Raw genomic sequence first — 27,993 nt, forward strand, 5'->3', positions numbered from 1 at the left:
AATCCTGTATGATCTCACTTATATGTGGAATCTAAAAAAGCCAAACTCTTAGAAACAGAGAGCAGATTGATGGTTTCCAGGGCTGGGGCTAGGGGAAATGAGGATATGTTGGTTTACAGATACAAATTTCCACATATATGATAAATAAGTTCTGGGTATCTAAGGTATAGTATGGTGACTATAGTTAACAATACTGTATTATATACCTGAAAGTTGCTGAGAGAATAAATCTTAAATGTTCTCACCACCACAACAAAAAAATGGTAATTACGTGAGGTGAAGGATCTATTAACCAATCTTATTGTGGTGATCATTTTGCAATATATACATATATGAAATAATTTTGTATACCTTAAACCTAGACAATGTTATATGTTTATTATATCTCAATAAAGCTTGGGGGAAAGTATTGCTATATTAATATATTTCTATATTTAGCTTGGAGAAACTGGCATAACAGTATTCTGTATTTTTAAAATTATTTCTCTCAAATATTTCACGTCTTTAAAATACAAGGACTCCTTTTTTTAACATGACATAATACCATTATCACAACCAAAGACATTATTTCCTTAATGCCATCAAATATTCAGAGTTCAAATTTCTCTGATTGTCTCATAATTTTTTTCAATAGTTTCTTTGTTTGAATCAGGATCCAAATAAAGTTTGGTTGATATGTCTTTTAATCTTTTATTCAGTAGCTTCCTTGTCCCTCTTTTTTCCCCCCTCACTTATTCGTTAAAGAAATCAGGCCATTTTCCTGTAAATTTCCCACAGACTATATTTTGCACATTGATCCCTGTGGTGATATTTTAATGTTTTTCTTTCCTTTGTATTTGGTATCCTCTGTAAGTTGGTAGTTCAACCTAGACCCTTGATCAAGTCAATCAGCATCTGTCTTTCTTTTTGTGCTATTTGCAACCTCTAATGATCATCCTGAGTTCATTCGGTCATCAATTCATTAGTAGTTTAAAGGTTCTGGACCCAATTTCCAGTGCAGGGGGCCCACACCACCAAGCAATTCTCCAACACCAGTTGAGTGTCTTACTATTCGATTCAATTCTAACACTATCTACCCAGAGATAGCATCAGATTCCACAGGTTAAGGGCTCAGTCCCACAAGACCGCCTTCCACTTCTTCCAGGTTGTTACCTGTGCTTCTGACACACCAGCTACAGATTGGAGGTTCCAGTGACCCCATCCTTGGGTTCGATTAATTTTCTAGAGCAGATTTCAGATGCCAGTTGAAAGTCCAGGTTGTTACCTGTACTTCTGACCTATTGGCTATAAATCAGAGGCTTCCATGACCCCCTCCTTGGGTTCAACTAATTTGCTAGAGCAGCTCATAAAACTCACGAAACCTATTTACTCACTAGATTACTGGTTTGTTACAAAGGATATGAATCAATAGCCAGATGAAGAGATAATGTAAACTGAGGTCCTGAACAAAGGACCTTCTGTTCTTGTGGAGTTTGAGGCCCAGTATGGTGGCACGTTGAACTGTTCTGCTTATCCAATCTGGAAGCTCTCTGAACACAGTCCTTTTGGGGTTTAATGAAGGCATCCTTACATAGGCATGATTGATTAAATCATTGGCTAGTGGAGATTGATTCAACCTCCAGCCCCTCCTCTCAGAGGTCAGAGGTAATTAAATTCTCTAATTACATGCTTGGTTCTCCTGGCAACTAGCCCCCATTCCTAGGTGGGGTCAAAAAGTCACCTCATTGATATAACAAGCAACACCTTTAAGAGTCTCATCACTTAGGAAATCCTGAGAGTTTTAGGAGCCCTGTTCCAGAAATGGAATGAAGACCAAACTTATTTCTTCTTATAAATCACAATATCACAGGGTTGCAAAGTGATGATACTCTGATTTTATCATTCTTCATTTATGAGTTGAAATACTTCTATAAAGAGCAACTTTTCTTCATCAACTATTTGGTTACCATGAGGTAAATTTCGTATAGCAAAGGCAGGACAAATGCTTGATTATTTCAATTACCAGTTTTCAAACTAAATCGGTTCCGTAGCACTTTTCAAAGGTGGTTAATGAGTTGTTGTTCTGTTTTTAATATTATTATAAACTCATGGATTTAAGCATATTTGATAACTTCAGTCTAGTGTAGTTACTATTCTTGAGAGCCAAATCACCCCAACTTTGGCCAAGGGGAACCTCATTGACTTTTGAATCAACTCCAGTAGTCTTCGATAGCTTCCTTTATTTCTGACATGACAAGAAGTTCCAGGTTCATCTTGAACATTTCCCACTCCAAATGTGATATCATCCATTTCTTCAAGGATTTCTCGTTCCTTTTATATCTCTATTATTTATTTATTTATTTATTATTTTTAAACTTAAAATTCTTTTTAATTGACATATAATTGACATGTAACATTTTATAGGTTTCCCATGCTATCTGAAAGTAGAGTGCTCCTATGAAACCTTTGACAAGCCAAAATGGTATAACTTGAAGATTATCCCCTACCTTCCAAAAGTTCACACTACACTTCTTTGATTTTACAGAGGACCTACATTACTAGAGTAATGACCCTTTTCATAAAAGTGAAAATCCCATTTGGATTTCTTTTGGTTAGCATCTTTTCCAACCACAATGGTATGAAACTAGAAATCAATACAAGAATAAAACTGGAAAATTCACAAATATGTGGAGTTTAAAAAATACGCTACTGAACAACCAATGAGTCAAAGAAGAAATAAAAAAATACCTTGAGACAAACAAAAATGGAAATACAACATACCAAAATTTATGGGATACAGCAAAAGCAGTTGTAAGAGGGAAGTTCATAGCAATAAATGCCTACCTTAAGAAACAAAGAAAATCTCAAATAAGCAACCTAACTTTCCTCCTCAAGGAACTAGAAAAAGAAGAACAAATGAAGCCCAAAGTTAGTAGAAGGAAAGAAATAACAAAGATCAGAGTTGAAATAAATGAAATAGAGACTAAAAAGACAATAGAAAAGATCAAAGAAACTAAGAGGTGGGTCTTTGAAAAGATAAACAAAATTGACAAACCTTTAGGTAGACTCACCAAAGAGAGAGGACTCAAATAAATAAAATCAGAAATGAAAGAGGAGAAATTACAACTGATACCACAGAAATACAAAGAATCACAGAGAATACTATGAACAATTATATGCCAAAAAATTGGACAACCTAGAAGAAATGGATAAATTCCTAGAAACATACAACCTACCAAGATGAATCATGAAGAAATAGAAAATCTGACCACTAGTAAGGAGATTGAGTCAATAATCAAAAACATCCCAACAAACGAAAGTCCAGGACCAGACAGCTTCACAGTGAATTCTATCAAACATTCAAAGAAGAATTAATACCAATCCTTCTTGAGTTCTTCCAAAAAATATAAGAGGAAGAAACACTTCCAAACTCATTTTATGAGGCCAGCATTATCTTGATACCAAAACCAGACAAGGACACCACTAGAAAAGAAAATTATAGGCCAATATACCTGATGAGCATAGATGCAAATATCCTCAACAGAATATTAGCAAACTGAATTCAACAATACATTAAAGGATCACACACCATGATCAAGTGGAATTCATTTCAGGGATGCAAGGATGGTTCAACATCTACAAATCAGTCAGGGTGGTACACCACATTAACAAAATGAAGGATAAACATCACATGATCATCTCAATAGATGCACAAAAAGCACTTGACAAAATTCAACATCTATTTATGATAAAAACTCTCAACAAAGTGAGTATAGAGAGAAAGTACCTCAACATAATAAAGGCCATATATGCCAAGCCCACAGCTAACAAATTCAATGGTGTAAAGCTGGAGCTTTTCCTCTAGGATCAGGAACAAGTCAAGGATGCCCACTCTTGCCACTTTTATTCAACATAGTATTGGAAGTCCTAGACAGAACAATTAGGCAAGAAAAAGAAATAAAAGGCATCCAAATTGTAAAAGAAGAAGTAAAATTGTCACTATTTGCAGATGACATATTATATACGGAAAACCCTAAAGACTCCACCCAAAAACTGTTAGAATAAAAGAAATGAGTAAACTAGCAGGATAAAAAATCAATATACAAAAATCTGTTGCATTTCTATACACTAATAATGAACAAGCAGAAAGAGAAATAAGAAAACAATCCCATTATCCCATTTACAATTGCATAAAAAGAATAAAATGCCTAGGAATAAATTTAACGAAGGAGGTGAAAGACCTATACACTGAAAACTGTAGGACATTAATGAAAGAAATTGAAGAAAACACAAATAAATGGAAAGATATTCTGTGCTCATGGATTGGAAGAATTAATATTGTCAAAATATCCAGACTACCCAAAGCCTTCTACAGATTTAATGCAATCCCTATCAAAGTTCCAATGGTATATTTCACAGAAATAGAACAAACAATCCTAAAAAGAAGACCCTGAATAGCCTAAGCAAACTTGGGAAAGAGAAACAAAGCTGGAGGCATCACACTCCCTGATTTCAAACTATATTACAAAGCTATAGTAATCAAAGCAGTATGATATTGGCATAAAAACAGACACATAGATCAATGGAACGGAATAGGCAGCCCAGAAATAAACCCACACGTTTACGGTCAATTAATACAAGACAAAGGAGCCAAGAATACACAAGGGGGAAAGGATGTTCTCTTCAATAAACGGTGTTGGGAAAACTGGACAGGTATATGAAAAGAATGAAATAGGACCACTATCTTACATCATACACAAAAATTAACTCAACATGGATTAAAGACTTGAATGTAAGACCTGAAACCATAAAACTCCTAGAAGAAAACATAAGTGGTAAGCTCTTCAACATAGGTCTTGGCAATAATTTTTTAAATCTGACACCAAAAGCAAAAATAAACAAGTAGGGCTACATTAACTTCAAAAGCTTCTGTACAGCAAAGAAAACCATCAACAAAATGAAAAGGCAACTTACTGAATGAGAGAAAATATTTGCAAATCATATATATGATAAGGGATTAATATCCAAAATATATAAAGAACTCATGTAACTCAATAGCAAAAAACCAATCTGATTAAAAACTGCACAGAAGATCTGTGCAGATCTTTCTACAGATTTTTCCAAAGATGACACACAGATGGGCAAGAGGTACATGAAAAAATACCCAACATAACTCATTATCAGGGAAATGCAAATCAAAGTCACAATGAGCTATCACCTCACACCTGTTAGAATAGCTATTATCAAAAAGACAAAAAATAACAGGGGCCGGCCTGGTAGCACAGTGGGTAAGTTCACATGTTCCACTTTGGCAGCCCAGGGTTCGCCGGTTCGGATCCCGGGTGCGGACATGGCATCTCTTGGTAAGCCATGATGTGGTAGGCATCCCTCATAGAAAGTAGAGGAAGATGGGCATGGTTGTGAGCTCAGGGCCAGTCTTTCTCAGCAAAAGAAGGAGGACTGGCAGCAGATGTTAGCTCAGGGCTAACCTTCCTCAAAAAAAAAAAAAAAGGAAATATTTATGCAATTAAGCTAAATATTCCCACGTTATCCTCTGTAGGGGCCATGATTGATTTTTGCATTCCTATCAGAATGCTAAGCAACCCTGTTTCTCTACAGTCTTATCAACAGAGTATCTTGACAAACTTTTGCATTTATGCTAATCAGATGAGAAATGGCAACTCAGAAGTTTTAATCTGAACTTCTCGTTATAAATGAATTTTCACTGTTCTGTATTTTAACCAAGCTAGCTTTCTTCCTCTTGACTCCTTAGAATGACCTTACCATGATCTACATGGTAAAATTTCAGGGGATCCAGAAAGGCCTCTTTGGCTAAGTTCCACTATATCCAATTCATTTTTTTTTGGAATTTAGTAGCCTGAAAGAATAAAAGGAATAGCTTAGAAAGGGAATCTGGAGTTACCACAGTTATCTTTGCTACTTTGGTTATACCTAATAATAGCAATGACTTTCACTTATTATATAATAATAATTATATTATTGTTTTTCATGTATTATCTCATTTACTTTTCCCAAGAATCCATGAAGTAGGTACTGTTATCACCTCCATTTTAGAGATGAGGAAATTGAGATTGATATGAAATAAGTTAGAAAGACACACAGGTAGTAAATGGTGGAACCTGGATTCAAATCCAGGTCTAATTCTAAAGCCTTTGCCATTACTCTCCATGCTGTGGCAGCTAAAGACAAGCCCTGTCTCTAAGTCTCTTGAACTTGGGGGTGGAGATGGAGAGAGAAATATAAGACTAAGATGACCCTGGGGAGAAAGCCAGTTGATTCTGTGATATCCTGTTCCACGATTCCCATCTATCTTCAGGTATTCTACAGAAAGCCTTCCATCCAGCAAAGTTTTTCAAATAAATCCTCACTGACCAAAGTAAATTTTTATGTCCCACAAAAGCTAATATTTGAAAAAGAAAATAAAAGTTACAGAAAATTTTATCAGCATCTACTAATCAAAAATAAGTATATGTTGCCATCTTGAGGTAAATGGATTTTTGGTAAGGAAGTGTATTCAGAGATTTTAAGTGTAGGTTCTCTTTGAAAAATGTAACCTCACCTCAACTTTCAGAAAATGAATAGCTTTTCACTTTTCTTAGCCTTCCACATTAAGAAAATAAAGTGTTTCAAAGTCTCAAATAGGATGTTTGATTCCTATTTTGTTATTCTTAATTCTGGTACAGCAACATCAGAGGTCTATAGAGTTAGTCTTTCAGGAAAAGTTCATAAACTGATAATGGGACTTCTGCTTTTACCATATCCTAATGGAAAACTTTTCCTACAAACACTTATGAGAAGAGATTTCCAAAAGAAGAGGAGAAAATAAAACTTCGAAACAGGAAAAAGGAAAAAGAAAAGGCAAAATGAAAAGAACCTAGAATGTGACCTGCTTATCTCTAATTATACTAATTTATTTTGGTAAACTCAATTACATGAGTGGATTCTCTGAATTGTGAATAAATATTTTATGTAAATTCATTTGTTTTACAGACATCTCAGGAAATTCCACAATATATTAATAGTTTTATTATCTCAACTCTATTATATTTTGCATATCAAGAAACCCTTTGTTTTCCTATTCTTCAGACTATTTTCCCCTACTTTACTGAAGGTTTGAGAGAATAAGAGGGATCAGTCTAACAGTCATAGATCAGAGGAATAAAATAAGAAAAATGCTAGAAAAACCAGGAAGCTTCTCAATTCTTCCAGAATAGTCTTCACAAAGCGGCATCATTATTATGCTGGAAATGAATTCACCAATCTCACACACCTCCTAGTTTAAGTAGAAAGACATTTCAGAGTTAATTTTTTTGTTTTTAGTATCCTCATGTTTAAAAGCTGAGTTATAATAAAAAAAATTGATCACCAATTATTGACTTTAGCATAGCACTAAATTAACTTTTCTCTCTGAAGTAGACCTCATGCTCAACCTACCTCAAGCTTGTGTAGTCAGATAGCCTTTATGCCTATATTTTAACTGTGTAGGCTAAATAGAGACTCTTTCCTTTCTAGCGCATAGAATTCAGACAAGGGCCACAAAATTTTAGTTAGAAATTAGTTTTTTATTTGGAAAAGATATAATAGACAAAAAACTAAAATAAAAGAAAAACAATTAGGCATAACTTGGCATATCAATATTTGTGACATTGATATATATATATATTTGTGATATATATATAACTAACATAGGAAATCACATGAAAAAAAAGCATAGTAATGGGGATGGCCTGGTGGTGTAGTGGTTAAGTTTGTGTACTCCACTTTGGTGGCCTGGGGTTCACAGGTTTGGATCCTGGGCACTGCAAGTCAAGCCATGCTGTGGTGGCCTCCCACATAAAATAGAGGAAGACTGGCACAAATGTTAGCTCAGCAGCAATCTTCCTCAGGCAAAAAGAGGAAGATTGGGAACAGATGTTAGCTCAGGGCCAATGTTCCTCACAAAAAAAAAAAAAAAAAAGAAAGAAAAAAAAGAAAAAGCATAGTAAGATGTTTGAAACCAAAGTGCGGCTTGAACAGATTTCTGATGAAATACAACTGACAGTGCCAAGGCAATGTCAGGCAATGTTCAGGGTATCACGACTACTCTCCAGTATCCCATTTGCGAAAGTCAGCAAAGTAGGCTTCAAACCATAGGTTGTTTTAGCAGGCTATTTTTTGATAATGATCCTGCTTCCTTATGAACAACTACTTTATTCATCCAGTGTGTTGAAGTCTTCATGTTAAGAGTTAATGAATACAAGGGTCAGAGAACCCCAGTGATACAGAGAATGCAACAATATAAAAATACTGATGCACACATTTTAAAGCAAGAGAACCTCAAGTCTGAAAATAAGCCAAGTGTAGTTATAGTACTGATACAAATGAATACATTCTGATGCTTAGTGTTAGTAAGTGTTAGTATACCACTCCCTTTTATATGCATAATGATCTCAGATAGGGAAAATATGCGAGCAGTTTGTAAGGTAGCCCTCTAAAGTTTGACCAAAATGTACCTTTTTCTTTCCTATACTCTATCTTTCTTCTTTGCCTACTCCTAAGGCTGCCAGTAAATACCTTCAGGAATTGCTTAGTATGTCAGGGTCCCTAAGACAACCCCTCTGCCAGGTCTAATGATTTGCTTGGAGGGTTCACAGGACTCAGCATATATTGTACTTATGGCTATGATTTATTACAGCAAAAGCATACAAAGCAAAACAGGAAAAGGAAAAGCTGCATAGGGCAAAGTCAAGGGGAAACCAGGCACAAGCTTCCAGAGTCCTCTGCTGGTGAGTCACACAGGATGTGCTTAATTCCTCCAGTAACTGAGTTGTGATATGTGTGAAACATTGTCTACTAGAAAAGCTTATTAGAGATGCAGTGCCCAGAGTTGTTATTGTGGGATAGACACATAGGTACCTTCTGCCTAACATGTACCAAAAATCTAGACTCCCAGAAGGAAAGCAGGTGTTCAGCACAAACCATACTGTACAAACACCTCAGTCACAGCAAGCAACTCTTATCAGTGAGAGAGGAGGGAACCCTCCTGAAATCTAAGTTTCCAGATGCCAGCCAAGGACCAACCCTCCATGCAGGTCTTTCAAGAGATAAGTCAGGCCTGCTATGTCCCTCTTTTCTGCACACTTAGTAACAATTCCACAGGAATAATCAATACACTTTCAGATTCAAGAAGACTCTTCTAATTTATAAACAAGCATTTTTCATAAAAAGACAATAGAATCTGCTGCCTGAGATATAGTTAATGCATTCATGTTGATAAATTGTCATAGTTATAGTTGATCTTCATGAGTTTTATTGAAAAGTGGAATGAAAATATATGAAAAACAAAGGAAAATTCAGTTTGGTCTTAATGAACTTGGAATCTTAGTGCTTTAATATAAAGAGGGCTCTTTCAGTACTGCTGGCAACAAAGCCTATAAACACTCAAGTTACGATTGGATGGAAATGGACTTCGCGTGACTACATATAATTAAGCAAAAATAAACAGCTGATAATCACTTGGCATTAACAGTTTATAACTGAATTTTAGAAGTAAAAGGTAAAGGAGGTATCATAACATCATGTTAACAAAGATAATTTTCTTCAGCTAATATTTCGGGGATACAAGAGGAAACTTCCTTTTGGTGTTCTCGCCACATGAGTATATTCTCAGCCAGTTCTTCTGTCTCAGTCACCAAAATATCCATCTTTGCTAAAGCCTTGCTCTGTAACATTTGAGAGAAGGGGAAAATAGGAAAGAAATTACATCTGTCATTAATACATCATTATTATATCACAAATGGTTATGATACTAAAAGTTAACACCTGATCTTTTCCAGTCCCTTAAGACAAAGGCTCCTTAAAATTGTGTTCTCCTACTTCTTATAGTACATGCCTTTTTCATGTAAATTCTCTTCTTTGTCTTCAGTTATCACCTCAATGCAGAAGACTCTCAATCTATGTTGTTAAATCTAATCTCCATCCTAAAATTCAGTCTCACATTTCAGTCTGCTGGAAATCCCTATCTGGATGTACATTCAGTATCTCAAACTCGATTTAACTGAAGTTCGACAATGACTGAACATTTACTATCTGTGCAAGACATGTAAAAAACCAAACTTCTTAGCTTCTTTAATCTCTCGCTCCTACTCACCCTCAAGTCACCAAGGCTAGAAACTTCATTACCTTGGATGTGTCTCTTGTCCAAACAGTAGCAACATTCTAGAAATCTGACCTCCAGAATCTAAAAATCTACACAAATCTCTTATCTGAATCACAGTATTTATTCTCCAAGTCTCTCTGCCTTTGGTTCTTCTGCCTAGTCCTCTAACCCACAGGTTATCACACTTTAACGTGCATAGGAATCACCTGAAGAACTGGTCAAAACACAGATTCTGATTCTGAAGGTTTAAGGCGAATGAAGTCTGCAATTCTGCATTTCTAACAAGCTTCCAGGTGATGCTGATGCTGCTCACACTTTGAGTGGCAAGGCTCAGTCTACTCTATCTAATATTTTCTCCATGATTAAGGTATAGTTCTGATCAAGTCACTCCTCTGTGCCCTTCTCTAAAAAACAAAACAGAATGAGAACCACACAGTGGTTCTCCAGTACTCAGACGGTAATGTCTAAACTTCTTAGTCTGGTTTTCAAAAGCACTCCGTAAACTAACCCTGAGTTAATCTCTCTCTCAATACCTTTAAGCGTTAGCCAAAGTAAAGTACCACAACTCCCCCAAACTACTTGTGCTCTCTAATTTTCATATCTTTCCTCTCATTGCTGCTTTGGCTGAACTATTCTTGTCACCCATACATATCCCTGGAGCACCAAGATATATTCCTAACAGAAAAACTTAGCTTTGGCTCACACCTAACACCTTTCTCTGAGATGTTTTTCAGCTGAGCTGGGCTCCCACCTGAGAAATTGCAACCACAAACTGCTCTGAACCAGCTCTAACCCAATCACGGGAGGAGCGCCTGCACCGAGGGACTTGGAGGTGACCTGAAGTGGCCTCTGCTTCATTACTACACAAAAATCTAGCCCCCGTGTACCTTGCTAGGCACATTTGGTGCCCTGCGCAAGAGAGTCCGGAGGATAGCGCGCGCACCAACTGTTCCTGGAAATCTCCGCCCCTTCCCCACTCCCCATCCCTGAGGACACCACTGACCCCTTGCCCTTTAAAAGTTCCCCATTTCCCTGTCTTTGGGGAGAAGGTGTGTTAGGGCACGAACTCTCCCTTCTCCACTCCTTGATCAAAGAATTAAGTTTCTGCCCTGCTATTCCAAACCCAGTCTTATTCTACTGACGCTAGCGACTTGGGGCAAGAGGACCCACTTGCAGGTCACCAGTCCCTTAGGGGTCTGACACATGTCCAAATTTCACTGATTCTTCAAGATTCAGCTCATTACTCTTACGAAAAATTTTATCTACGTATTCCTACCCCCATCCTAGTCCAATCTCCCTAAAGTGGAAGCAATCCCTCCCTTTTCTGTGTTTAATCACAATGTCTTCTCTATAATGCTCTGCTGTACTCCTGCAAATATAATACCACAAAGTAGAAAGTATCTTACAGCTCTCTCACCAAACCTTGAGAATTTGAGGGCAGGAATTGGTCATACCTGTTTATCTTTTACGAGACCTATAGCATAACCTCTTGCACAATGAAGATAACATGTATTTATTAAATATTGGAATAAAACAATGTAAACTGACTTCTGAAGAAAAATAATATAAAAAAGGCATCTTGATTTTAAAAAATAATTCGTTCATGATTTTAGCCATCAAAAAGTTAGAGATCAAACATTTGAGACTCTAGTATAAAAGAACTAAAGACAGCTAAAAGTAATGTGAGAGGAGCTGATGAGGTACTTAAATACTATTGTTAATACTCACCATTTCCTTTAGATTTGCATCTACATGAGGGATATTTCTAAGTGTTTCAAGATGGTTTTCTAATCCCTCAATGAAAGTCACTGCCAACTCCAACAAATGTACCATATGTCTGAAAGAGGGAGAAAAAAAGTCAACTATGTTTTTTTAGTTTATTTTGTCTTCTCTTTTTTTCCCCTTTAATTATGACTTTTAATATGAGATAGAATTATAATCAACCCAATAAGCATTCATGGAAAAATCAATGATAAAAAGGTCCTTCTCTTTCAATTTAAGCAGGAATTAACTTGTCGTCCAAACAGAAAAAAAGAGACAACACTAATTATATCTGGAACCCAACCTAATGTTAGACTAACTTAAATGTTAATAATTTTCTCATATTAGTAAAGGAATTTCCCTAGATGGAACCTCATTCCATTTCGATCTATTCATTCTCAGTGAAGAGTGAAGACAATAAGGGTAAATGTACTTCATTGAAACAGCCTACACATAAAGCTACTTTGAATCTTTGTATTTGCAAAATGCTTTAAAATCATTACTCAGTTTTTCCGATATATATAATGTATAATATATACATTAATGGTACTTTACTGTACCGAATAGATACTGAATATATCCACAGAATGAGATTTGTATATCTATTATATTACTACAAGATAAAAAAATCTGACACTTAAGAGAGGGTACAATGTTATAAACAATTATGACCTCAATAAAATAACTAAAAAGAAAGAAAGAAAGAGAAGATATTGATTTGCTCAGGGTCAGCTAGTGAGGCACTGATGGAGAAACTTAGCAATCAGATGCCCAGATGCCTGCTTCTTTATTTTATTATTATTTATTATTAACAACTACCGACATCTTCAATCTGATACTTGCCAATACTCGGATGAGGAAGAGAGCAATAGAAAGGATCCCCAGTCTACGGATTGGGAAACTGAGGCAAAAACTTAAATCATTTGCCCAAAGCTTTGAGGCATACAAAAAGCAGAGATGAGACCAGAACTCAGTTTTTCTCTCCTTCAGTTGACACTATTTTCATCTATCCCAGCTTAAACACCCCCAACAGAATTTTTATAGGCAATATTAGAATTTATAGGCAATATAGGCAATATTAACACAACAATAAATTTACTTCACAGAAAAGTCTATACATAATAAAAATGATTTTTACCCACCTTACTATATGTTATGAACCTAATTTCTTTCCTTAAAGTCATTATTTATAATTCCCAAAACACAACAGGCAAAAGGAATGCCTTTCTCTTCACCATAGCTGTGATATTTTAAAAGCAAAGGATTTTCTTTATGGTTTAATGTATCAGCATTAATAATAACATTAACAGATATAATCACTAATATATTGTTTAATGAATTATGGTATGAAATAACTACTAGTCTAAACAAAAACTACCCTCAGAAAACATGTATAACTGTTAATGTCTACTTTTTAGTTTAACCTGTGATAAACAGCTTCAATAGGCAAGTTTTCCTGGCACATGGGTTTCAACAGTCTCTGCCTGAGGGACCTCTTCTCTTTTAGCACCGCTTCCAAATGATTATTCATGCTTTGCAGAGTATGACACTTCTGAGCTACACAAACCAGAAACAGTAATTACAGTTAGCAAGAGCACAAGTAAGTTTTGAAATCACTAATCATTTATTCTTTGCTTTGGTTTGACACTACCAATGTCAAAAATTAATCCCACCATTTCCCTCCTAAATATCTCCCCTCTGCTACCTTTAATACCAATACCAATTTCATTTTCAACCATTTTCTTACTTTTCCTACTGACAACCAAATCCAGTGCTAAATTCAGTGTTTTTCAACTCTACTCCTAGTTCAGTTTTTACAGCCAGAGTCATATTCTTCACATGAAGGCTCTTTTTCCATCTCTGCCTCCAACATTCCATATGAATATTTAAAAACAAACATTTGCCTTATAAGCTATTTCTGATTATTTCAATATTTTCCCCAGAATTCACTTAATGGCTGCCAATTGCCTCATTAACATTTTTATTTATTTATTTTTGATTTTTTAAATTTGAGTTTATAATAGTTTATATCATTGTGAAATTTCAGTTGTACATTATTTCTTGTCTGTCACCACATAGGTGCTCCCCTTCAGCCCCTGTGTCCACCCCCTACCCTGCTTCCCCTGGTAACCACTGAAATGTTTTGTCCTTGTGTTGTTTATATTCCACATATGAGTGAAATCATCTGGTGTTTGTCTTTCTCAGACTGGCTTGTTTTGCTTAGCATAATTCCCTCCAGGTCCATCCATGTTGTTGCAAATGGGATGATTTTTGCCTTTTTACGGCTGAGTAGTATTCCATTGTACATATACATACCACATCTTCTTTATCTATTCATCAGTTGATGGGCGCTTGGATTGTTTCCATGTCTTGGCTATTGTGAACAGTGCTGCAATGAACATAGGGGTACATATGTTACTTTGGATTGTTGATTTCAAGTTGTTTGGGTAGATACCCAGTAGTGGGAGAGCTGGGTCATACGGTAGTTCTATTTTTAGTTTTTTGAGGAATCTCCATACTGTTTTCCATAGTGGCTGCACCAGTTCACATTCCCACCAGCAGTGTATGAAGGTTCCCTTCTCTCCACACCCTTTCCAACATTTGTTATTTTCAGTCTTAGTGATTACAGCCATTTTAACAGGTGTACGGTGATATCTTAGTGTAGTTTTGATTTGCATTTCCCTGATGATTAGTGATGTTGAACATCTTTTCATGTGTTTATTGGCCATCTGTATATCTTCTTTGGAAAAATGTCCGTTCATATCCTCTGCCCATTTTTTGATTGGGCTGTTTGTTTTTTTGTTGTTCAGTTGTGTGAGCTCCTTATACATTATGGAGTTTAACCCCTTATCAGATATGATTTGCAAGTATTTTCTCCCAATTGGTGAGTTATCGTTTTATTTTGATCCTAGTTTCTTTTGCCCTGAGAAGCTCTTTAGTCTGATGAAGTCCCACTTTTTATTTTTTCTTTTGTTTCCCTTGTCTGAGAAGACATGGTATTTGAAAGATCCTTTTAAGATCGATGTCAAAGAGTGTACTACTATATTATCTTCCAGGAGTTTTATAATTTCAGGACTCATTTCAAGTCTTTGATCCATTTTGAGTTTATTTTTGTGTATGGCATGAGCTAATGGTCTACTTTCATTCTTTTGCATGTGGCTGTCCAGTTTTCCCAACACGATTTATGAAGAGACTGTCTCTTCTCCATTGTATGTTCTTAGCACCTTTATCAAAGATTAGCTGTCCGTATATGTGCAGTTTTATTTCTGGGCTTTCAGTTCTGTTCCATTGATCTGTGTGTCTGTTTTTGTACCAGTACCATGCTGTTTTCATCACTATGGCTTTGTAGTACATTTTGAAGTCAGGGATTGTGATGCCTCCAGCTTTGTTCTTTTTTCTCAGGATTGCTTTAGCAATTTGGGGTCTTTGGTTACCCCATATGAATTTCAGGATTCTTTGTTCTATTTCCATGAAGAATGTCATTGGGATTCTGATAGGGATTGCACTGAATCTGTAGATTGCTTTGGGTGGTATGGACATTTTAACTATGTTTGTTCTTCCAATCCATGTGCATGGAATTACTTTCCGTCTCTTTATGTCATTATCTATTTCTTTCAATAATGTCTAATAGTTTTCATTGTATAAGTCCTTCAACTCATTAGTTAAATTTATTCCTAGGTACTTTATTCTTTTTGTTGCGATTGTAAATAGAATTGTATTCTTGAGTTCTCCTTCTCTAAGTTGGTTATTAGAGAAGTGCAACTGATTTTTTTTGAGGAAGATTAGCCCTAACATCTGCCACCAATCCTCCTCTTTTTGCTAAGGAAGATTGGCCCTGAGCTAACATCCGTGCCCATCTTCCTCTGCTTTATATGTGGGACACCTACACAGCATGGGTTGCCAAGCTGTGCCATGTCTGCACCCGGGATCCAAGTAGAACGTGAGAACTTAACTGCTGTGTCACCGGGCCGGCCCTGCAACTGATTTTTGTAAGTTGATTTTGTACCCTGCAACTTTACTGTAGTTGTTAATTATTTTTATTAGTTTTCCAGTGGATTCTTTAGGGTTTTCTATACATAAGGTCATGTTGTCTGCAAACAGTGTGAGTTTCACTTCTTCACTCCCTATTTGGATTCCTTTTATTCTTTTCTCTTGCCAAATTGCTCTGGCCAAAACCTCCAGTACTATGTTGAGTAAGAGTGATGCTAGTAGGTATCCTTGTCTTGTTCCTGTTCTCAGAGGGATGGCATTCAGTTTTTTCCCCTTGAGTATGATGTTGGCTGTGGGTTTGTCATATATGGCCTTTATTATGTTGAGGTACTTTCCTTCTATACCCATTTTATTGAGAGTTTTTATCATAAATGGATGTTGGATCTTGTCGAATGCTTTCTCTGTATCTATTGAGATGATCACATGGTTTTTGTTTCTCATTTTGTTAATGTAGTGTATCACATTGATTGATTTGCGGATGTTGGACCATCCCTGTGTCCCCGGTATAAATCCCACTTGATCGTGATACATGATCTTTTTGATGTATTGTTGTATTCGAGTTGCCAATATTTTGGTGAGGATTTTCGCATTTATGTTCATCAGCGATATTGGCCTGTAGTTTCCTTTTTTGTGTTGTCCTTGTCAGGCTTTGGTATCAGAGTGATGTTGGCCTTGTAGAATGTGTTAGGAAGTGTTTCATCTTCCCTAATTTTTTGGAATAGCTTGAGAAGGATAGGAATGAAATCCTCTCTGAAAGTTTGGTAGAATTCCCCAGGGAAGCCATCTGGTCCTGGGCTTTCATTCTTTGGGATGCTTTTGATTACTGTTTCAATCTCTTTACTTGTGATTGGTCTATTCAGATTCTCTTAAAATTTTTATTTAAAAAAAACTTTCAAACTTACAGAAAAGCATCAAGAATAGTTCATTGAACTCCCATATACATTTCACCTAGACTCAGCCACTGTTCACATTTGGCTACATTTTCTTTTTTTCCCTCTTTCTCTACATACCCATACATATATTTTTGCTGACCCATTTGAGAGTAAGTTGCAGATATCATGACCTTTATTTTCCTCCCCAAAGCCCCAGTAGTTGTATATTCTAATTTTAAGTCCTTCTAGTTCTATGTGAGCCACGGCCATAGCATGGCTACTGACAGATGAGTGGTGTGGTCCCACTCCCAGAAACTGAACCTAGGGCACTGAAGCGAAGTGTGCCAAACTTTAACCACTATGTCATCAGGGCTGGCTCTTTTTGAGGAAGATTAGTCCTGAGCTAACTACTGCCAGTCCTCCTTTTTTTGCTGAGGAAGCCTGGCCCTGGGCTAACATCCGTGCCCATCTTCCTCTACTTTACATGTGGGATGCCTACCACAGCATGGCATGCCAAGCAGTGCCATGTCCGCACTCAGGATCCGAACCGGCGAACCCTGGGCTGCAGAGAAGCAGAACGTGCGAACTTAACCGCTGTGCCACTGGGCTGGCCCCTATTATGACTTTTTTTGGGGGGGTGGAAATTAGCCCTGAGCTAACATCTGCCGCCAATCCTCCTCTTTTTGCTGAGGAAGACTGGCCCTGAGCCAACATCCGTGCCCATCTTTCTCTCCTTTATATGTGGGACACCTGACATAGCATGGCTTGACAAGTGGTGCATAGGTCCGCACCTGGGATCCAAACTGGCGAACCCTGGGCCACCAAAGCGGAACGTGGGAACTTAACTGCTGCACCACTGGGCTGGCTCCTATCATTACCTTTTAACCCCTAAAACTTCAGCATGTATTTCCCAAGAATGGAAACATTGTCTTATATAACTACAAGTATCAAATTTAGAAAATTTAACATTGGTACAATATTATCAATATTTAATCCAGCCCATATTTAAACATCACCAAGTATCCCAATAATGTCCTTTATAGGAAAAAAAATTTTCTAATCAAGTATTCAATCCATGAGCACACTGTGCTTCAGCTGTCATCTTCCTTTAGTCTCTTCTAATCTGGAGAGTTCCTCAACCTTTCTTCGTCTTTCAAGCTCTCCTGACTTTGAAGAGCTCCTACCTTGGTCACTTTTTATGCTCTTTTCACTAGTCAAGCCAACAGGACTTCTATTTGAGCACAGAAATAGACGACTTTGTTAGCTTTGGGGAAATTGCTGGAAAAATTATGGTATATCATAATTTTACTGCTTGGTGCTTATTTCAGAACTAAGAAAAAGTTGAAATTCCAATGATTACCCATTTAAGCAAACCACTTACCCAAAAAGGAAGGATGAACAACATCTGCTGTATCTTTTTCTAGTCTTAGGAGTTCAATTTCCAGGTTTGTCTACATTAGGAACAAAAACAACATTTAGCTCACTCAGAAAGTAGCCTGAAGCAAAGGCTTAAACTTTGATAAAACTGGATAGTCTTTAGCCCAGGAATATTTAAGGGGAGTGGGAAGATGATTTGTTATGAGAGCTGAGGGGATTTAGTAAGGCTTTTCATTTGGTGTTCAAGCCCTGTTGCTGCTACTGCTACACTACTAACTACTACTATTACTATTACTACTACTATTAACCAGTACAAGTAAACACCTATCCAGCCATGTGCTAGACACTGTTCTAAGTGCAAGAAAATTGCTGTTGGAACCAATTAAGATTTTTTTCCCTGTACTAGAAGTAGAAAGTAAAAAGTCCACATAACTTACCTGGTAGATTTCAGCTTGAATATTTGTGATCTGCTGTAGTCTGGAGAAGTTCACAAAGCAAGAAGCTGATTTCTTAGATATATTTAACATCTCCTATAGGTAAATGAACAGAGAAAGCAGTATCACGTCACAAAAAGTTTCTGTGTGCATTGGAACAGTATGCTCATGGGTCTAAAATACGAGGATATATTATGTCTACCAAGTCCCCTGAAAAATGAAGTACAGAGTAGAACAGTAGCAACGTGTATTTCCTGTTTAAAAGTTTAAAAGTTCCACTATCACAGATCTTTTGCGAAAATATTTAAAAAATAAGAAAAACGAACAAGACTTAATCACTGTGTATTATTTCCTAAAGTACCATGCACAATAGATTTGCATTACCGGTAGCTTACCAGAGGATTTTAAGGCTGAGGTTATTGGAGAATCACCTCTACACAAACGACCAGAACCTAGTCTTTCTGGCCTTCCTGGGTCTAAAACCGAACATCGCCCCTACCCCCACTCCCCCGGCCCACCCCATGGAATCATTTATCTGATTCATTAAATGACCTCTCTTGGCTACAAGTCATTCATACTATCCCCTTTCACATTCTCACTGTTAGATAAAGGAATGTTTTGTCCAGGCATAATTATTCTTCTAAAAATTGCAGGTTATCTCAGAATAAGAATATTATCTTGGCTTCATCCATAATTTTCTGCATCCTCTTCTCTTCTAGAATGTTAGCACAGGAAAGAACTTTAGAGATCACAAAGACCAGGGATTGGGAGACTATAACCCATGAACTAAATGCAGCCCAGTGCCTGTTTTTGTACAGCCCGTGAGCTAAGAATGGTTTTCCTATTTTTAAATTGTTGGGGGAAAAAAGAAAAAGAAAAATAGTACTTTGTGGCAGATGAAAATTATATAAAATTCAAATTTCAGGGTCCAGAAACAAAGTTTTATTGGAACTCAACTTCTCTTACTCATTTACTTATTAACTCTGGCTGCTTTCTACAACAAACTAGTTGCAATCATATGCACTGAAAAGCCTCAAATACTTACTTTCTGCCCCTTCAAAGCAAAAGTTTGCTGCCTAACGATAAGAAATTTTACAAACGTTTATTGAGTTAGGCAATGGAAGATTCAAGGATGAATGGAACAAGCTCTCTGCCCCTAACAAGCTCATGATGGATGGTAAGGAAAAGATGTTTTAGATACAAAGAACTAAACATTATAAATGCTCAAAAACTGTAAGTTAGTGCTAACACATAGGTCAGAAGAAGGGAAAAATGAATCTGGAAATGTGGTTTCCTACCTAATTGAAGAAGACCTTAACAGCTATGACAAGCAATCATAATGCACAAACGAGAGCAACTGAAAATTTTCTAGTGAAGAGGCAACATGATCATATATAATACATATTTTAGAAATTTAAATGGGGGTAGTATGGAAAATAAAACTCAGAATATTATCTTGGCTTCATCCATAATTTTCTGCATCCTCTTCTTCTTTTCTAGAATGCTAACACAGGAAAGAATTTTAAAGATCATATAGGCCAGGGATTGGGAAACTATAACCCATGAACTAAATGCAGCTAATGGGGCAGGGGGGAGGAAGGAATAACTGCTTAATGAATATGGGGTTTCCATTGGGGATGATAAAAAAAACAAAAGTTTGAAAACAGTTTCACAACATTGTGACTGTACTTCATGCCACTCAATTGTACACTTTAAAATGATTAAAATGATAAACTTTATGTTATGTGTATTTTACCACCATAAAACACACACACACACACACACACACTCTGGTAATTAGACAATAACATAAAACTAAGTGAGAACTTGAGAATGTGGTCTAGGTCAGTAGCAATTAAAAAGGAAAGGAAGGGGCCGGCACCGTGATGGGGTGGTTAAGTTCACGTGATCCGCCCCTGCCGCAGCCCAGGGTTTCACTGGTTTGAATCCTGGGCACCTACACGGCACCGCTCACCAGGCAACGCTGAGGCGGCATCCCACATGCCACAACTAGAAGGACTCACAACTAAAAATATACAAACTATGTACCAGGGGGTTTTGGGGAGAAAAAGGAAAAATAAAATCTTTAACAAAAAAAAAAAAGAAAGGAAGGCAGAGATATGAGTCTCTGGGAAGACGGAATCGATAAGTCCTAGTTGATAGAGCCAGTGAGATAAAAAGTCAAGTCAATACTGACTCCAAAGGATCCTGCTTCAGGTGACTGGACAGATAGTTATGCCATCTTGTGAGACAGATAACACAAGATATTTTACCGAAGGCAAAATTGAGCATTGGGCAGGTTAAGTATTAGTTCAACTTCCCACTGCCAATGTGTATCAGGGCTGAAATGAGAAGACATCTAATCCACTGTATTTCCATCATATCAGCCTGACTCTTTTACTTTTCCTTCTGCTCTCTCTTAGAAGGTGAATGAAAGTAAAACATTTCCCACTTCTCATTGTAACCTACTCACTCTCTGCTATCTCCCCATCCCTCCATGTGTGTACACTAATCTTAGCTACATATTTGCAAACTAGTAAACCTTTGGGTTCAACAACAGAGTAATGGAGCTTAGCCAAGCACATGCAAGAGAAACCCGAGGGAAAATAAGAATGTTCAAGAAAGAGCGAGCCAAAAAGGAGAGAGGAAAAAAGAGCAGCCAAATTCTTCTAGTAAATAGAAATTCTATTTGTGGATTGTGACTGAGCCCTAAACCTTTAAAAAGAAAAAAAAAAGCAAGGATTGGGGAATACAGAAAAGTCTTTACCGTTGACTATTGCCATTATATATTTTACATGTCACTGGGGCAAAGGGACCCTAAAAATGAAAGGATCCTGAGAAAAGGTTCTGTTTACTCTTTTGCTAGCCAAAAGAAGCTAAAATCCAGGATCTTTGTGCTTAATATAAAAATCCTAATAACATCGTGTGCTTAATATATATTTGTGTAAACTTGTATCTGTGGGCATCCTTTCTTTTTTCTGTCCTTTCTTCTTCATACTGAATTCTACCTGAGGGACAGTAAAAGGGAGGCAGTATAGCAGAGAAATTAAGAGCAGAGGCTCTAAAATATGGGATGGGGTGCAGAGGAGGGCAGGGCACAGATTGAGAAAATAGATTTTATACATATATGTGTGTATGTATACACTATGTATATATATACACGTAATTATATATATATTAGAAAATAGTACATAGTACTATTTTAATAGAAAATAGTACAAATCCCCCCAGTACACAGTTGTATATTTTAGTTATGGGTCCTTCCAGTTGTGGCATGTGGGATGCAGCCTCAGCGTCGCCTGACAAGTGGTGTCATGTCCGCGTCCAGGATCAGAACCAGAGGAACCCTGAGCCGCCAAAGTGGAGTATGCGAACTTAACCTCTTGGCCATGAGGCCGGCTCCTTGAGCATCATTCTTAATTTTTAATGCACATGGGATGATGTGCAGTTAAGGGATGGACTGTTTAAAGGATCATATGATACATCCTTTTGAAAGAATCAACGCTAAATTCTTCTAATAAAAATAGGTTTTCATATATATAGTTCGCTTAAAGTAAAATCCTGCTACAAATCTGTTAAGTTTCCTCTTTGAGACTAGCTTTGCAGTAATACTGTAAGACAGTCTTAAGAAGCTATGGATTGGCAGATTTTACCTGAAGGCAAGACAGGTAACTGTCTAATTAGTGTTACTTGAAGGACACTAGGAAGATCCTCCCGAAAACAATCACCACCCCACCAAACAGCTCACCCATCAATGCGTAAATGCCCTCACCAGAGATTTACTCCTTTGGTTTAGGTGTTCATATTTCCTACCAACACTCTCTAGAGGAGTAAGTCCCAAATTTCCTACCAACACTCTCTAGAGGAGTAAGTCCCAAATGTCCTATAGTATGGGCTTATCAAATTACTTTGTTACAGAACTGGACAGTACAAGTGAGTACTGGGCAACTTGGGAGGAAGAAAACACAGGAGAGAAGTGAGGAAGGTGAAAACTGAGGATTGCTGTGGTTATGTTTTGCTTACTTTCCAATGCATTCATTACTACCCCTCATTTTCCCCCAAATCCCTAAGATTTGGTAACTAGGTCTTCAAGTAATCTAGGAGAGTTCTTTAACAGAAATTTACACTCTTTCAAGATAGTGTCAGAGTATCATCTATCACAATTCCTCCTAGAGATGATACAGTCTGTCAGAAAAAGGAGAGCCCTGGGATCTAATTCTATTTCACTAAGTTGAGTGACCTTGGGTAAGCTTCTTCATCTTCTAAGGCCTTAGTTTCTTCACTTGAAAAATAATGTAAGGTGGCAGAATTCTCTAACGACTCTTCTAAGTATAAAAAGTTATTTTCCACAAATCGGCCATCGTGTTCGTACTGCTAATCTCTGCAGATGAGTTTACCTTTCTACTTTCCTGGGTTTTAGTGAACTTCCTCAACTTCCTCTTTACCTCGGAATTTCTTTCCCTTAATCGCGCTTTCCCCATTCCCTTGTCACTTCTGCCACTTGTATTCCATTCTCTCACATCTTCAATTTCTCCCTCTATTGGCTCCTTCCCTTTGGCTACGAACACGCTTTTCTTGCCCAACCTAAAACTACCACCCCTTAGGCTAATCTCCCTCTTCTCTCCTTCTCAAGATTAGTCCCTTCCTCCACTCACGTTCCAAGGTCTTTCGAGTCTTTTTCGCCAAAACCTTTTTTTTTCCTTTACACATGCGTGCTTCCTCTGGCGCTCTCCTGTACCCTGCGCCTCTCGCCACAAATATGCTTCAATACCTCACACAAACGAAGGCTGGGAACGAATGTTTTAACTATCTACCCTATTTCCCAACCCATTACAATCTAGAGGCGATTTCATTGGATGAAAAAAAGCTGGAGAACACTGTGTTTTTATTATCTCCCGCGAGCTGACCTGGGATAACTCGCCTGCAGATACTTGAAAAGCCTTCTACTCGAGACAGCATCTACTCAGAGCCCCGCTTTCGCAGAACCCACTGCAGAATGGTCACTGCTGTTGTCTGGAAGGGGCTCCATCAGCCTCTACTCTAGCACAGCCCCCAGCCAGCACCCTCACATCAAACTCCTGCGGCCGGCATTGCCACCTCACAGCCAGAGTCTGTCGCCACCGTGGCATCCCCTTAATGATGCCATTGCCGCCCACGCACCTGAGTGACCATCCCTGAAGCCACGAAATGGTCCAGCAGTAGCCCGGCAGCGTTTGGCGCGGAGGCCGGGTCCCAGGGGTTCCCCGCAGCCATGGCTGGGACCCAACTCTCCCCACCGCGCGCGAAGTGAGTGGACCGCAAAGCAAACGCGCCGCGCGGCTCGATGACGTCACTGGGCGTTACCTCCCGGGCGGAAGCCCGCGGAGCGCATCACGGGCCAGCGCGGGTCCCGGGTCTTCGGCTGTGAGCAGAGGGGTAGGAGGCAAGTCTGGGGCTCCCTGATCCTCTGTAGGCTCCTAGCGGCGTCTGGCCTCGGAACAGCTGCAAAAGCGGTGGAGCCTGGCGGTCGGACTGTTTTTCCCTTTCTTCCTTGCCACTCTTGGGCTGGCCCCCGAGATCCAGTGACAGCTGGGGTGTGAGACCAGGAGGCCAGCGGGGTGGCCGGGTGCCTGGACCGAGCGGTGACAGCTGCGCTTCCTTCCCGCAGGAACCTGAGTCGTGGCGCTAGGATGGGAAACAGTGCCCTCCGCGCTCATGTGGAAACCGCGCAGAAAACGGGTGTCTTTCAGCTTAAGGACCGTGGGCTGACCGAGGTGAGACTGGGAGGGACCAGGGAGAGGGACGGCGGGGGCGGTGAAAATAATCGGTGAAGGATTCTCCGCGTTGTGAACTCCTTTCTCCAGTTCCCCTCAGAGTTGCAGAAGCTGACGAGCAATCTCAGGACCATCGACTTGTCCAACAACAAGATCGAGAGCCTACCGCCTATGATAATAGGGAAGTTCACTCTGCTGAAGAGCCTCTCCTTGAACAACAACAAACTGGGTATGGCTTTTGCGCCTAGGAAGCTTTTGCTAGTGATCAGCTGTTAAGAAGGGTGGTTTTCTTTTACAAGCTGATTTTTTTTGTTGTTATGAAACTGTTCAGAGAGCTCAGGACACAGGGAGAATGTCAGAGTCCTTGAAGCTTTCTTGTAATTATATCTATAAGCCTCCTTTGGTGGTATAATGATTGGTACGGGGTTAATTTGGACTTAAAAAGAAAGGCACCATCTTTGGGATGTTATGTAAACAGAGCTAATTTTGCTGCTAATTTGGAAGGGGGGCGGGAATGAGGAGGGGAGGGCCTTCCAAATCCCACAAACTTGCTGTTGGATTGTTTAGAGGCCCCTTTACAAAAGGTGCTCATTATACACAAAATCCTTTCCTGCATTTTGATGGCACCCACACCTTCTGAAGACTATGTTAGTAAAAATGCAGTACTTAAATATGGCACAACGTGGGAATTCTGTGTATATTAACAAGAGGTCTAGCAGGCTGCCATATAGTTTTTATAAACTTCATCAAAGGAGTTTTTCAGCTGTATCAGATTCAGGTTTAAAATTCTTTTCTTTGCCAGCTGTTCTTCCTGATGAGTTATGCAATCTGAAAAAACTGGAGATGCTAAGCCTAAACAACAATCACTTGAGAGAGCTGCCATCTACCTTTGGGCAACTGTCTGCCCTCAAGACTCTGAGCCTCTCTGGGAACCAGCTACAAGCACTACCACCCCAACTTTGTAGCCTACGGCACCTGGATGTGGTGGATCTCTCCAAGAACCAGATTCGATGCATACCTGACATAGTGGGGGATCTGCAGGTCATCGAACTCAACCTCAATCAGAACCAGGTCTAGAGCTTAAGGATTTTTTCTTCAGCATATATGTGGGTTTATGGTCTCCTGAGTAACCTGTTGTTCTCTAAACTGTAATCATGGAGCTGGGTATCAGAGGCTAGGGGAGAGCTTTGTTCTATGTAGTAGACTAATTTCAAACCCCAAAGTGCTATGGAGTTAGTTGAGACAGTGGGTGTGTTTGTTGTGTAGGTGTGTTTTGGAGGGTGGGGTGGGTAACAGGGTGAAGTAATTTCAGAAGTTAAACTACTCTCATAAATCTTGAAGAGTTCTTCAGATCCTCCTCAAATATGCCTCTAATCATCTTGCAAGGAGCTATGTCAGGGAGAGAAAGTGGAAAAGAGGCTTAAACTCATAGATATGAATGTAGATTTTGTGGTCTTACAGTGATAGGTTTAAGGATGGATGAGCTTTCTAGGAGAAAGTTTAGGAAAAACATGAAATATTAAGTATTAGAAACTGCTGCCTGAAAAATGTCCATAGGAACAAGAAAGGAAGCCAAAAATCAAGAATAAGTCAAAAGATAGGAAGAAAAACCTAGTATTTAGATACAAAAGGGAGTTTCAAGGAAGGGATAACTAGTACAGTCAAATGTAACAGGGAATGAGGACAATGAATCCTTGACTTTGGCAGTAAAGTGGCCAGCATCTATGTACGCATAGATTAGTAATAAATATACCAAAATGTTTATGGGGGCAGGTTACAGGTAACTTTTTTCTTTGAAATTGTGTGATCCTCAAATTTCCTATAATGAACAGTGCTATTATTATTAGAAAATTTTGTTCCCAAAAAAGCCACTGGTGACTTTCAAAAAGCAATTTTCTCCCCCAAAAAGTGGAGGAGTAGTAACAGAAGCTAGATCACAGAGGCTTCTGGAATGAGTAGGTAGTGAGAAAATGGAGGCGGTGAAAGCAGAACTAGGACAAATAGTCAAGTAAAAGTTTTTTGTTTTAATTTAGTAAAAAATAACCATTATTGTGCTTATACTTTTTCCTGTTATTCTTTTTTGTTCTTGTTCAATAGATATCTCAGATCTCAGTAAAGATATCTTGCTGTCCTCGCCTTAAAGTTCTTCGCCTAGAAGAGAACTGCCTTGAGCTCAGCATGCTTCCACAGAGCATCCTCAGTGATTCCCAGATCTGTCTGCTTGCTGTGGAAGGCAACCTTTTTGAAATAAAGAAACTTCGAGAACTAGAAGGCTATGATAAGGTATGTGTTAGTGTACTTCTGCACTTCTAGTCACTGTTCCAGAGAAGACAACAGTGAAGTAACCCACATGAATGTTAACTATAGGATGTATGTATAATCCTGTTTGTCAACAAGATTTATTCCTCATTTTGGAGGTGGGTTCTAAGAATCAGCCAAGAGAATTGTGCCAAGATGACTTTTTCTCTAGTCAGTGTATTGTAAAGCATCTTTGTCTTTTGATAGGTTTCCTATTAAAATATAAAAGAAAAAATTTTAAAACTCCAAAACTATGTGCTTTAAATCTGCATTTAGAATAGGTAGATTTTGTAGTAAATGAGGGACCATATCCAATAAAAACCTAAATGAAAAAAAATAAAAAGCTAAGTAACAAATAGGCTAATATTTGTTCATGCCAAAATACCTCATATATATTCTTCTTTCATGACTTTTAGTACATGGAGAGGTTCACGGCCACCAAGAAGAAGTTTGCATGATGTTCTCCAGGAGCATGGGAACCTTACAGGACACGGACTTGGAGCCTGTTGCAATCTGGCTGAAGCAAAGGCTCCTGTTCTTGTCAAGGATATATGCATTAAGGAGATGATACTCCAGATTATATTTCACTCTACTTTTTTCCTTTCTAGGGCTCATCTCAAATAAGCTAAAAGGAATCAACAGACAGGAAGAGTCCTCCATTTTGAGTCATGGATAGGGCAATGGACAATGCTGATATTCAAAACTATCATTAATTTGGCTTTAAGAAACCAGTAGCTAGTTGCTATTTATACAGTGAGGGGATGCTGCCTGGTAATAATAGAATAGCTGCACACCACAGCTTGAAATTTCATGTCTAGTTTCAATGTGTGAGCTTTCATAAAGTCAGTTGCCATTCCACGTCTGTGTAAACACTTCATATTTTTATGAAATTCAAATAATTTGTGAGAGGCTGCTATGGTTAACTTAAGGATTTAGGATTTTATTCCAGTCCATCAGTTCAACTGCAGTGTTTATACTTGGAATTTAGGATGTACATAAATATGTGACTGTCTTGATTAAAAGTGTACTTTGTCAAGAGAAGCACCAACACAACACTAAGATGTTCCCCAAGGCTGCAGTAGCAAATTCTTTACTACTGCAGGTGCCTTATTGGTAGAGGGCTCTGAACTAAAACTGTATATGCAAAACTTGTAAGATACAAGGGGTTTTAATAATCAAGATTTTTCCTGAAGCTTTGTTAGAAATAATGTCTTATTTCTGGTAATCCTTTTCCCTTTTTGTATTTATAAACTCTACTAATCAAATTACCTATCAAAAAACTACTGCCACAATATTTTAAAACCACCTGTATTTATCAAGTTTATTCTCTGAATGAGAGACTATACTAAATAAAGAATTTTTAATGAATT

The 27,993-nt window shown here is 38.2% G+C and overlaps 2 protein-coding genes across 4 annotated transcripts; one reads left to right on the forward strand and one right to left on the reverse strand.

Moving 5' to 3' along the window:
• Positions 1-8,515: 8,515 nt before the first annotated feature.
• HAUS2 (HAUS augmin like complex subunit 2) lies at positions 8,516-23,864 on the reverse strand. Its single transcript, XM_014857304.3, has 6 exons — positions 23,733-23,864; positions 18,576-18,668; positions 18,143-18,212; positions 13,324-13,456; positions 11,867-11,975; positions 8,516-9,701 (listed from the first exon to the last, which is right to left on the reverse strand). Exons 1-6 carry the CDS (start codon positions 23,823-23,825, stop codon positions 9,561-9,563), a joined length of 639 nt encoding a protein of 212 aa, XP_014712790.1. The 5' UTR covers positions 23,826-23,864; the 3' UTR covers positions 8,516-9,560.
• On the forward strand, positions 23,857-27,991 carry LRRC57 (leucine rich repeat containing 57). 3 transcript variants are annotated; one of them, XM_014857298.3, is made up of 6 exons: positions 23,857-23,994; positions 24,220-24,325; positions 24,416-24,554; positions 25,128-25,396; positions 26,423-26,608; positions 27,040-27,991. In XM_014857298.3, exons 2-6 carry the CDS (start codon positions 24,242-24,244, stop codon positions 27,079-27,081), a joined length of 720 nt encoding a protein of 239 aa, XP_014712784.1. In that variant the 5' UTR covers positions 23,857-23,994; positions 24,220-24,241; the 3' UTR covers positions 27,082-27,991. The 3 variants fall into 3 exon arrangements, with proteins under 3 accessions (XP_014712784.1, XP_070359048.1, XP_070359054.1); XM_070502947.1 differs by having other exon boundaries at positions 23,872-23,987; XM_070502953.1 differs by lacking the exon at positions 23,857-23,994 and adding an exon at positions 24,002-24,077.
• The last annotated feature ends 2 nt before the right edge of the window (positions 27,992-27,993 follow it).

Source organism: Equus asinus, chromosome 2, assembly GCF_041296235.1.
Source record: "Equus asinus isolate D_3611 breed Donkey chromosome 2, EquAss-T2T_v2, whole genome shotgun sequence".
Lineage (NCBI taxonomy): Eukaryota > Metazoa > Chordata > Mammalia > Perissodactyla > Equidae > Equus > Equus asinus.